The sequence below is a fragment of the Ranitomeya imitator genome, chromosome 5 (assembly GCF_032444005.1).
Source record: "Ranitomeya imitator isolate aRanImi1 chromosome 5, aRanImi1.pri, whole genome shotgun sequence".
Lineage (NCBI taxonomy): Eukaryota > Metazoa > Chordata > Amphibia > Anura > Dendrobatidae > Ranitomeya > Ranitomeya imitator.
In genome coordinates, this window is record NC_091286.1 from 513,474,125 (window position 1) to 513,487,353 (window position 13,229).

At 41.6% G+C, this 13,229-nt stretch overlaps 1 protein-coding gene across 1 annotated transcript in view; it reads right to left on the minus strand.

Annotated features, from left to right (window-relative positions):
• The window catches only part of LOC138638295 (arylacetamide deacetylase-like), a 161,702-nt gene extending 149,955 nt beyond the window's left edge, over window positions 1-11,747 (minus strand). Inside the window, exon 1 of the mRNA XM_069727498.1 lies at window positions 11,438-11,747. Coding sequence (XP_069583599.1) covers window positions 11,438-11,575 — 138 coding nt within the window. The 5' untranslated portion in view covers window positions 11,576-11,747. The remainder of the gene's footprint in view (window positions 1-11,437) is intronic.
• Between the last annotated feature and the right edge of the window lie 1,482 nt (window positions 11,748-13,229).

Consider the following 13,229-nt stretch of genomic DNA (forward strand, 5'->3'; position numbering starts at 1 on the left):
TAAACCACTGTTTGGGTGCATGACAGAGCTTGGAAGCGAAGGAGCGCCATTTGACTTTTCAATGCAAAATTGACTGGAATTGAGATGGGACGCCATGTTGCGTTTGGAGAGCCACTGATGTGCCTAAACATTGAAACCCCCCACAAGTGACACCATTTTGGAAAGTAGACCCCCTAAGGAACTTATCTAGAGGTGTGGTGAGCACTTTGACCCACCAAGTGCTTCACAGAAGTTTATAATGCAGAGCCGTAGAAACAAAACAAAAATATTTTCCCACAAAAATTTTTTAGCCCCCAGTTTTGTATTTTCTCGAGGGTAACAGAAGAAATTGGACCCCAAAAGTTGTCCAATTTGTCCCGAGTGCGCTGATGCCCCATATGTGGGGGAACCACCGTTTGGGCGCATGGGAGGGCTCGGAAGGGAAGGAGCGCCATTTGGAATGCAGACTTAGATGGAATGGTCTGCAGGCGTCACATTGCATTTGCAGAGCCCCTAATGTACCTAAACAGTAGAAACCCCCCACAAGTGACCCCATACTGGAAACTAGACCCCCCAAGGAACTTATCTAGATGTGTTGTGAGAACTTTGAGCCCCCAAGTGTTTCACTACAGTTTATAACGCAGAGCCGTGAAAATAAAAAATCTTTTTTTTCCCACAAAAATTATTTTTTAGCCCCCAGTTTTGTATTTTCCCAAGGGTGACAGGAAAAATTGGACCCCAAAAGTTGTTGTCCAATTTGTCCTGAGTACGCCGATGCCCCATATGTTGGGGTAAACTCCTGTTTGGGCACACGGGAGAGCTCGGAAGGGAAGGAGCACTGTTTTACTTTTTCAATGCAAAATTGGCTGGAATTGAGATCGGACGCCATGTCGCGTTTGGAGAGCCCCTGATGTGCCTAAACAGTGGAAACCCCCCAATTATAACTGAAACCCTAATCCAAACACAGCCCGAACCCTAATCCCAATGGTAACCCTAACCACACCTCTAACCCAGACACACCCCTAACCCTAATCCCAACCGCAAATGTAATCCAAACCCTAACCATAACTGTAGCCTTAACCCTAACTGTAGCCTTAACCCTAGCCCTAACGGGAAAATGGAAAATACATTTTTTTTATTTTTTTATTTTTCCCTAACTAACGGGGTGATGAAGGGGGGGTTTGATTTACTTTTATAGTGGGTTTTTTTAGCAGATTTTTATGATTGGCAGCCGTCACACTGAAAGATGCTTTTTATTGCAAAAAATATTTTTTGCGTTACCACATTTTGAGAGCTATAATTTTTCCATATTTGAGTCCACAGAGTCATGTGAGGTCTTGTTTTTTGCGGGACGAGTTGACGTTTTTATTGGCAAAATTTTCGTTCATGTGTCATTTTATGATCGCTTTTTATTCCAATTTTTGTGAGGCAGAATTACCAAAAACCAGCTATTCATGAATTTCTTTTGGGGGAGGCGTTTATACTGTTACGCGTTTGGTAAAATTGATAAATCAGTTTTATTCTTCGGGTCAGTATGATTACAGCGACACATCATTTATATCTTTTTTTATGTTTTGGCGCTTTTATACGATAAAAACTATTTTATAGAAAAAATAATTATTTTTGCATCGCTTTATTCTGAGGACTATAACTTTTTTATTTTTTTGCTGATGTTGCTGTATGGTGGCTCATTTTTTGCGAGACAAGATGACGCTTTCAGCGGTACCATGGTTATTTATATCCATCTTTTTGATCGCGTTATTCCACTTTTTGTTCGGCGGTATGATAATAAAGCGTTGTTTTTTTGCCTCTTTTTTTTTTTTACGGTGTTTACTGAAGGGGTTAGCTAGCGGGCCAGTTTTATAGGCCGGGTCGTTACGGACGCGGCAATACTAAATATGTGTACTTTTATTGTTTTTTTTTTTATTTAAAGAAATGTATTTATGGGAATAATATTTTTTTTTCATTATTTAGGTTTTTTTTTTTTTTTTTTTTTTTTACTCACACACTTGTAAACTTTTTTTAATTTTTAAGTTTGTCCCAGGGGGAAACAATACAGATCGGTGATCTGACAGTTTGCACAGCACTCTGACAGATCACCGATCTGTCAAAGAGCGCTGCAGCGTTACCAAGTGCCTGCGCTGAGCAGGCACTTGGTAAGCCACCTCCCTCCCTGCAGGACCCGGATGCCGTGGCCATATTGTATCCGGGCCTTGCTGCAGGGAGGAAGGTAGGAGACCCTTGCAGAAACGCAATCACATCGCGGTGTGCCGGGGGTTAAGGTGTCGGGGGCGGTCCGTGACCGCTCCTGGCACATAGTGCCGGATGTCAGCTGCGATAAGCAGCCGACACCTGGCCGCGATTGGCCACGCTCCCCCCGTGAGCACGGCCGATCGCCTATGATGTACTATTCCGTCCTTGGGAAGTAGGGCCCACCCCACATGGACGGAATAGTATGTCTAATGGCAGAAAGGGGTTAATGAGTGTCATGGTCACGTTTCATGGTACAGCCAATAATAGAAAAAATGTTAAAAAATACTAGATACAATAAAATACAATCTTTAAAGTGCTCATTTCATAGGAATAAATCCAAATATAAAGTGCTACTAATCAAAAGTAGACAAGCCAGTCACAGTGACATTCAACCAATAATTAGGTATATATCATTTTAAGGTGAAGTCACAGTATTAGAGATATCTGCTAGTGTCCTTACCCATAATCTCCACTGCTGTTGTCTGAGTAATAGTTAGTATCATGGTACTTGGCGAGCACTTCTGGGATTTTTCGGTGGGAGCTTGGGTCTCCGCCTTTAAGTTTTGCCTTTTTTTTAGACTGTGCACACGTTCCAGATTTTGCTGCGGATCTGCAGCGCATTTGACACTGTGGATCTGCAGCTGATTTCCATGTGTTGTACAGTACCATGTAAACTTATGGAAAAGAAAATCCGTAGTGCACAAGCTGCAGAAAAAGCCACACGGAAATGCAGCAGTGTTTTTTCCGCAGCATGTCAATTCTTTGTGCAGATTCCGACAGCGTTTTACACCTGCTCCTCAATAGGAATCCGCAGGTGTAAAACTGCAGGTGGAATCCGCACAAAAACTGCTGTAAATCTGCGGGTAATCAGCAGTGCTGTGTTACCTGTGGATTTTGCAAAAACAGTGCGGAAAAATCTGCAACATGTGCACATAGCCTGAAAGTGCCAGTGAACATGCAGGGATTGTCTGCCATGCACTAATACCTCAGCCATTTTTGTTGTGGCATTACAGTGATAGACTTGATAATGTGCAGCTAGCCAAAGAGACCTGATGCTGCCCTGCGCATTCTGCTCCGGACTCCGCTAGTATAGGGAGAGCTGCTGCTGAGATGCGTCAGAATTGTTCATTAGTTAGTGTGTGGGTCTACTATTGTTCAGTTTTACCTGCACGCAACCTCCGATCCTCACAAGATCTCCTTCTCTACCCCCTTCTTATCTCCTCTTCCAACAAAGGCATACAAGATTTCTGACGCATCACCCCTATTCTGGAACTCTCTACCACAACATAGACTCTCGCCTACCATTGAATCCTTCAAAAAGAACCTGAAGACCTACCTCTTCTGACAAGCCTACAACCTGCAGTAACCACCGATTGACCAAACTGTTGCACGACCTGCTCTACCCACACCCATTCCTTGTAGATTCTGAGCCCTCGTCGGTAGGGTCCTCCCCTACTGTACCAATCATGACTTGTATTGTTTAAGATTATTGTACTTGCTTTTACTATGTATACCCCTCCTCACATGTAAAGCGCCATGAAACAATCCACAAATCGACAGTCCTTTTTAGGGCCAATTCAGGCGTATATAGATTGCAGTGCTAAGCAGGCAGGGAAGTCTATGTGCACATATCCACATCAGTACAAGGCCTGCAGGCACTGTATGTTAATATATAGATCTCACTGAATACATGAAAAGGCTCCATTCCTTTCTGCTGCGTGTGTTTGCGTGTATACACACACACACAGTGTTCCAAATTAACGTGCAAATTGGATTTAAGTGTCATAAAGATTTAATTGTTTTTTTTTTCAAATAACTCATGGATGGTATTGTGTCTCAAGGCTCAATGGATCACTGAAATCAATCTTAAACACATGTGATAATTAGTTTTCCTGGTGATTCAAATTAAAGGAAAACTACTTAAAAATGATGTTCCACATTATTAAGCAGGCCACAGTTTTCAAGTAACATGGGAAAGAAAAGGGATATCTGCTCCCTAAAAGCATCAAATAGTGCAATGCCTTGGTTAAGGGATGAAAACATTTGATATTTCCCTAAAACTTAAGTGTTATCATTGAACTGTTAAGCGATTTGTGGTTGAATCTGAGCACAGACGTGTTCGTGCTGATAAAGGCATAAGGAGGAAAGTTTCTGCCAGACAAATTCATGGGATTAAGAGAGCAGCTGCCAAAATACCATTACAAAGCAGCAAACAGTTATTTGAAGCTGCTGGTGCCTCTGGAGTCCCTTGAACCTCAAGGTGTAGGATCCTTCAAAGGCTTGCTGTGGTGCATAAACCTAATATTCAGCCACCCTTAAACAGTGTTCACAAGCAGAAATGGTTCAAGTTGGCCCTGACATACATGAACACTAATTACCAAATAGTCTTGTTTACTGATGAGTGTCAATCAACCCGGGATGGTCCAGATGGATGGAATAGTGGATGGTTGCTGAATTGCCACCATGTCCCAACAAGGCTGCGACGTCAGCAAGGAGGTGGAGGAGTCACATTTTGGGCCAGAATCATGGGGAAACAGCTGGTAGGATGCTTTAAGGTTCCTGAAGGTGTGAAAATGACCTCTGCAAAGTATTTAGAGTTTGACTGACAACTTTCTTACATGGTCTAAAAAGCAGAAACGTGCCTTCAGGAGCAAAATCAACTTCATGCATGACAATGCACCATCTCATGCTGCAAAGAATACCTCTGAGTCATTGGCTGCTATGGGTATAAAAGGAGATAAACTCATGGTGTGGCCACCATCTTCACCTGACCTCAACCATACAGAGAACCTTTGGAGTATCATCAAGCAAAAGATCTATGAGGGTGGGAGTCAGTTCACATCAAAACAGCAGCTCTGGGAGGCTATTCTGACTTCATGCAAAGAAATACAAGCAGAAACTCTCCAAAAACTCACAAGTTCAACGGATGCAAGAATTGTGAAGGTGATATCAAAGAAGGGGTGCTATGTTAACATGTAACTTGGCCTGTTAGGAGGTTTTGGAGTTAAATAGCTTTTTTGCTCAGTGAATGACCTCCTAATGCTGTAAATTCCACAAATGAGCATTTTCAGTTCTTTAAAACATATCAAATGTATAGAAATTCTACTGTGCCTAATAATTTGGAACAGTGTATTTTGAGTTTTTATTTTTTTTGGAGATTATACTGTAATCATTGGGAGGTTTCTTCAATAAAATTCGATGTATAATCTAACGGGTGATGATTTATTAGACTGATTGTCGTTTGCAACGACCATTTAGGAAAATCCGAGAAAAAATATCATATGCATGATAATTTGGAATATAATTATATATGTATATATATATATATCCCACGCAGTCTAGCAATCTGGGCACCATGTCCCTGTTAACCCCTTAGTGACTGAGCCAAATTTTTGAAATCTGACCAGTGTCACTTTATGTGGTAATAACTCTGCAACCCTTCAACAAATCCCAGTGATTTTGAGAATGTTTTCTCAGGACACATTATACGTTATGATAATGGTAAGTTTAGGTCAATATGTTTTGTGTTTATTTATAAAAAAAAAAATATATATATAAAAAAAATTTGAGAAAAATGTTAAAAAATTTGCAAGTTTCTAAATTTGAATGATTATCCCTTTAATCCAGATGGTCATACCACAGCAAACCATTAACAAATAACATTTCCCACATGTTGGCTTTACATCAGGACCATTTGTAAAATGTTACTTTATTTGGTTAGCATTTTAGGAGGTTTAAAAATATAGAAAAAAAAAAAAAAACAGCAAAACGAGGCAGGTAAGCATCTCTGCCTCGTTTTGCTGTTTTTTCTAATTTTTGGAGGATCTCTGAATCCTCTTCTTGTGCTCTTGCTGTTTAGAATGAGGTTTAAAAATATAGCAACAATTTTTCATTTTTTCTTCAAGGAAATTAACAATTTTTTTTTTTTTTAAGGGACTTTAGGGGTTTCATATTTGGAAACCCCCAAACGTGATACCATTTTAAACCAGTACCCCCTGACATTGAAAACTGCAGTCAAGTAGTTTATTAACCCTTCAGGTGCTTTACAGGAATTAATGCAAATTGGTACGACAAAAATGAAAATGTATTTTTACCACCTAAATGTCTCTAACTTGTGAACAGACTACTACAGCAGTCAGACTAAGGCTGCCGTCACACTAGCAGTATTTGGTCAGTATTTTACAACAGTATTTGTAAGCCAAAAACCAGGAGTGGGTGATAAATGCAGAAGTGGTGCATATGTTTCTATTATACTTTTCCTCTAATTGTTTCACTCCTGGTTTTGGCTTACAAATACTGATGTAAAATACTGACCAAATACTGCTAGTGTGACGGCAGCCTAAGGCCACTATTTGGTCGTGAATTGCCATGGCAAACATCAGGACCATACTATCATGATCTGAGGGCACCAATTTGGATAAAGAGGGAGCCCCCACACTGTTAACCATTTATAATGATGTAGTCACTATTGACAGCAGCATCTAACGGGTTAAACATATTTGGATGGGGCAAACAGTGATCGTGGCTGTTGCAGCAAGTTGTCAGCTATAGTGGACAGCCGACAGCTGCTGGGTTGTCACCTGTCTGGGGAGGCTATTCTCTTATTTCTCTGGTCAGTTAAAAGATATATTGGCTGTCATTAACGGTTAAAAAAAGAATAAAAAATAGTTACATACCCACCCTTCATCGGCCCCCCGGATTCAGGCAAGGTGTTTACCGATACTCCGGTCCCAAGAGTGCATTGCGGTCTTGCGAGACCGCAATGCATGGACCGGTCATCGGAGTTTTGCGAGGAGCGGGAAAGGCCTCAGCTGGATCCAGGGGCCCATGGAAGGTGAGTATATAATGATTATTTTTAACAAGTCCCATCGGACGATGCCTGCTACACTGACAGTGATTGACACATTAGCCAATGATGGGGCAGTAGTAGTCCCATCATCCGGCTAATGTGTTGAATGAAAAAAAAAAAAACCCATACCCACGCCATACACCACAGAGTTCATGCTCACCATTACTTGTCACTTTGTTCCTCGAAGCCAGTGTCAACCTGTAAAAAAGATTACAATAACAAACAACCAATATGCTCCCTGTCCGCAGAAATCCACGTGTCCCACGACGATCTCCCGTGGAGAGCAGCAGCATCAGATGATGCGACCGCTCTCTAGGGGCTCCGGAAACACAATGACGGGAGTAAGGTATCCACCTGCACTGTATTCCTCCGCCACAGTAAAAAAAAAAAAAAAAAAAAGAAACACAAAACAGTCCCTTGTCTCACTTATGGCATTGCTGGGTGGGAAATTTTCCCAAGCAGCAATTGCCATAAAGCGACACTTTGAACTTTAGTAACCTCAGTGATGCACTGCAGGAGCCATTGTCTCCTGCCAGTGTGTCACTGAGGGTCCTATTGAGCAGTGACATCACCCGTTGTCACTGTTCTAGAAAGGAGATAGTCATGGGATACTCGTTATTAATTGGACTACGGCGGACAGGTAGTATACGGTTTATTATTTTACGCTTTTTGCAGGCGCAGAAGTATGGCAAGTATGGTTAAATGAAGAATATTAAAATACTTTTTTCCTAATGTGTGCGTGTTTTATTAACCCTTTCTTACAATTGGATTAATAATGGAAAGGCATCTTATTGACGCCTCTCCGTTATTAACCCGGCTTAATGTCACCTTACAATAGCAAGGTGACATTAACCCCTTATTACCCAATATTCCACCGCTACATGGGAGTGAGAAGAGAGGGGCTAAATGACGGAATTGGCACATCTTACAGATGCACCATTTCTGGGGCGGCTGCGGACTGGTATTTGTAGCTGGGGGGGCCAATATCCATGGCCCCTCTCTAGCCTATAAATATCAGCCTGCAGCTGTCTGCGTAGCCTTTCTGGCTATAAAATATAGGGGGACCCCACGTCATTTTTTTTGGGAGGGGGTCCCCCTATTTTAAATAGCCAGTAAAGGCTATGCAGACAGCTGCGGGCTGATATTCATAGCAGGCTACAAATATTTGCCCCCAACCGTCAGCTTTCCCCCTCTGGCGCAGAAAATTGCGCGGGAGCCTGCGCCATTTTTTCCCTTTTCTTTTTTTTTTTAAACGCTCATTAAGGCCTCTTTCACACTTGCGTCGGTACGGGTCCGTTGCTATGCGTTGGGCCGACGTACGTCGTGAAATTTGTGCACGACGTGGGCAGCGGATGCAGTTTTTCAACGCATCCGCTGCCCATTCTGAAGTCCGGGGAGGAGGGGCAGAGTTTCTGCCGTGCATGTGCGGTGGAAAATGGCAGACGCGATGGACAAAAGTGTTCACTTGAACGGTTTTTTTTAGTGCCGACGGTCCAGCAAAACACGACAGATCCGTTGCACCACGGATACAACATGTGGCCATCCATCGTTAATATAAGTTTATCGGTTAAAAAAAAAACGCATCTTGCGAGCACATTTGCAGGATTCGTTTTCCCAAAACGACGGATTACTAAAAACGCATGTGTGAAAGTAGCCTTAGAAACACCGGCTTTTCTATTATATATCTATGGATATATCTATCTATAGATATATTTATAGATAGATATTGTCACGAGGCATAAATAGGAAAACAGGAGATGAGGAATCTGGGCCCCTGAACTGCCCCTCAGGCTAGGGGAAGCCCTGTCTTTCCTTAACTTGGGAGTACAGGCGAGAGATACAGAAGTACGATGGCAAAGTTATGGGACAGTTCAGACCCTCCCACTGCGCCGACACTGAGGCAAGGGGTGCAGTCACAAGAAGTGCAATGTTTGGGAAGATGCTGAGGGAGTACCTTGCTGATCGTACAAAGGTCCTATATGATTCCTCTGTGCCTTTTAATTATTGGGTATCCAAGCTGGACACGTGGCATGAACTGGCTCTCTGCGCCTTGGAGGTCAATGTCTACCCTGCTGCTAATGTTCTGTCAAAGCGGGTTTTTAGTGCCGCTAGTGGAATTATAACGGATAAGCGCATCCGCCTGTCAACTGAAAATGTTGACAGGCTAGCTCTTATATAAAAATGAACAAGAGCTGGAATGGGCAAGACTTCTGTACACCAAATGAAAACAGCGAAACAACCTCAAATACATTGTCTTTTTTGGGGAGGTGTGTCGTTGTGAAGAGGTGCTTGAAGATACATGGGTATATGCTTTCTGATTTTGTCTATTTGGTGTGATCCTCTTTATCTGCATGTGAATCTGCACCCTACTATTCATCTGTCTCCACACCCTCCATGCACACGATAACTGCACTTGATACTAGACTATTGCACTTAAACACACGGGCTGATGACCAGATCATGCAGCTTTATATGAAAATCCCTATTTATTATAATTGCCAGACCTGAAATAACAAGCACTTTTCACCTATTGTGTCCCCCTCATTTCCTTGTAGATTGTAAGCTTGCGAGCAGGGACCTCACCCCTAATGTCACTGTTTAAATTGTCTTAACTTGTTCTGAATTTATTGTCTGTACATGTCCCCACTTAATTGTTAAGTGCTGTGGAATATGTTAGCGCTATATAAATAAAAATTATTATTATTATTATTATTATTATTATCCACAGCCACTAGAAAACCAGGGTGAGCGTATTCTGTGTTGCAAAAGTCACTCAATTTTTGTGCAAGGGTGTTTATGATGCCCGTAAATACCAGAAATAAAAATGTTGTACCCCCAGGGGGAAATGTTTGTTAGCCTATAGACTTAGTGTATGGGCATTCCAAGTATAGGTGAAGCGCTCCTTTTTAATGTGACTTTTTATTTAATGAGACCCTCCTTCACGTTTGTTCCCAGGGGGATTGTGGTGCAAATTACAGCCAGGAACAACATGAACTTTTGCTTCATGTGGCCATCCAGTACGTGGTTTCAAAGGTTTACTGGGGTGCATGTAACGGAGACAGGCCTTGCATTCAATGTAACATTTTTCTCAGGAGGCCCAACGTACGTCTCGTGAAAGGGGTATTGAGTGCGTCATAATTTTTGGAAGCCCAGCCACTCACTGCATAGTCAATAACAGTAAAGGAGACCCACTGTTATGGCCTTTTAAGATAATCAATGCCGTTTGATACCCCTCAAAAAATAGGCTCTGTGACTAAGAGTCCCTCCTTCATAAAGGAAACAAAAACGCGGTAAAAATGCTGAGGTTGCCCATAGACACATTGGGCTTGGTGGTCCGCCCCAAAAGTTGTCACATTCTAGGAAGGGGCAGAAGTTTGTAATCAAACTAGTAGTAAAATTAAATAAAGCAGCGCGAGTAGAGAGGGAATGCTAGAGTCTCATTTAAAGCATATTAGATAAGAGATTATATTACTGCATTAAATAGACATTTAGAATTTAATCAATGTGCATTTCATACTTCCCCTTTGACCCCACTGTTTTCTATAGATTGTTAGTATTTCTTAGCAGGCACCTCTGGAGACAGCATTGTGATGCTGGCCTGAATGTCAGGACAGTGTCTGTAAGTGTCCTGATCCAAAAAGGAATAAGAAATTAGAGAGCTCTGATTTTTTTTTTTTTTTTTTAAATTAAAACACGCAATAGTTGGGAAATTGAACTGAGCTCTAATATCTGGGAATTTTTTATTATTTTTTTTTTTGAGGGGGGGGGGAGAGAGAGGAGAGAGAGATGAATAATATACATTCTAAAGATTATTATTATTTATTTATATAGCACCATTAATTCCACGGTGCTGTACATGAGAAGGCAAGTCTTACAAGTCCCCCCCCCCCAACCTTTTTTTGCACTGTTAAAAATGCATATTCTGGAGTGGTGAACAGTCAATGCTCATGCGTCAAGGGAAATTAATAAAAATAGCAATATAATGAGTTAAACAGTAATATTTCTAAGAAAACTTAAGTCATTAGGTGAATTGTAATCAGCCTTTGCTATTGTCTCCACTTCTGACTAGAAAATCTTGTTTTGTTTTTATTTTAGCTCTGGATGGTTACATAAGGAGAAGTGGCCGATCTGTGTGCAGCTCTGTAAGAAAGTGACGTTACATTACAAAAGGTGATATAACATATTGGGACATAGCAACTAGATTTCCTACCAACTATCATGTTCGTGCAGTATTTTATAAATCCTCCTTGCAGGCACTATAATATTCACATTCTATAAGCATTCAGAAGCTGCTGAAAACACAAACATATCAACATAAAGAAAGCAATTAAAAAAAAAAAAAAGTAAATATCTTACCAAATGTCCAAGACTTCTAAAAGTTGCATCAATCAACATAACTTTCCATTTCTCCTCCATGCTATCTGGTAAAGGTTCATAAATATAATATGCCAGCAGCAGGGGCAGAAGCACAAAGCACAGGGATTTCCATGCCATGACTAACAACAGTATCCACTTCCGTCAAGCGATTAAATCTTCCTTGCACTGACTCTTATAAGTCAGCAGCAGACACTGATAGGTCCAAGCTATTAATTTTGGGCTGAGCCCATTCGTAATCTGATCTCCTCTGCAGTCTTTAAAGAGAAACTGCATTCAGTGCCTCCTATATGCTCTTACCTCAAACAGGAAAATACAATCTGATTCCTTTCCTTGGAAAAGAGCCAAAATAAGATTATACAATGTGTGTACAATGTGGGAATGTCAAATAGTTTAATACGTATTTACATAGATAACTATGACTTGACTATACATTAATATATAATCTATTAATTTTACATAGTATATACTTGACTATTTAAGCCCCCAGTGTTCCATCATGACTACTTCGGTGGGCCACCAGGATCACTCACTTATATTACAAAACAAAATGTGATACAGGAAAAAAAGTGTTCACACCCGGTTCTACAAAAACTATAGACTGTAAAGTGCTATGACTCGCAATACAGAACCACCAGCTTGTCGACAATTAGAATATATGTAGAGGAGCTGCGGAGACAACATCACGTGTTTCTCAACGCAGGCAGTGAATAGCCAGGTCTTTCCCTGGGAAGGAACAACCAAGGGAAGGGCAGCTTCCAATAAAGGAAAACATCCAATAAAGGAAAACCACCTATGCCAAGCATGAGGTCAATCATCCGTGCCTTTATAGACTTTCTACTAGGCACTGCTCCTGATAGCCACTTTCCTACTCCACACTGATGAGGGGCATAGGTGGTTTTCCTTTATTGGATGTTTTCCTTTAATGGATGCTGCCCTTCCGTTGGTTGTTCCTTCCCGGGAAAAGGCCTGGCTATTCACTGCCTGCGTTGAGAAACACGTGATGGTGTCTCCGCAGCTCCTCTACATGCATTTGCATATTTGGGGGCAGTGTTCTGGATCACTGCGTTGAGAAACACGTGATGGTGTCTCCATGGTGTTGGATGTTTTGGTCTCCACGAGGTCAATCATCCGTGCCTTTACAGACTTTCTACTAGGCACTGCTCCTGATAGCCAGTTTCCTACTCCACACTGATGAGGGGCAAAAACCCCCGAAACAGCTGTCTGTGGATGGATACCATGCTTGGCATAGGTGCTTTTCCTTTATTGGATGTTTTCCTTTATTGGATGCTGCCCTTCTCTTGGTTGTTCCTTCCCGGGGAAAGGCCTGGCTATTCACTGCCTGCGTTGAGAAACACATGATGGTGTCTCCGCAGCTCCTCTACATGCATTTACTTATATGGGGGCAGTGTTCTGGATCACTGCGTTGAGAAACACGTGATGGTGTCTCCATGGTGTTGGATGTTTTGGTCTCTACGAGGTCAACCATCTGTGCCTTTATACACAATTAGAATATAGACCTGAATACCAAGTTTTGTAATAGCACAGGCAAGCTCACATAGAAGCCTGTATCAGGGGAGCAACATGGGTAAGTATCAAGGTTCAAACATGAATATAAACCAGACAGCCCTAAACAAACAAAATAAGCCATAAGAAATGCATGATATAATAGCAATAAGTATCACCAATGGAAGACCCTTTTGTGTATTAGCCCAAACACCCAATATGGATTGCTGCGCAGCACAGTTTCATCAGGGAAAATGTTTGAGGAAAG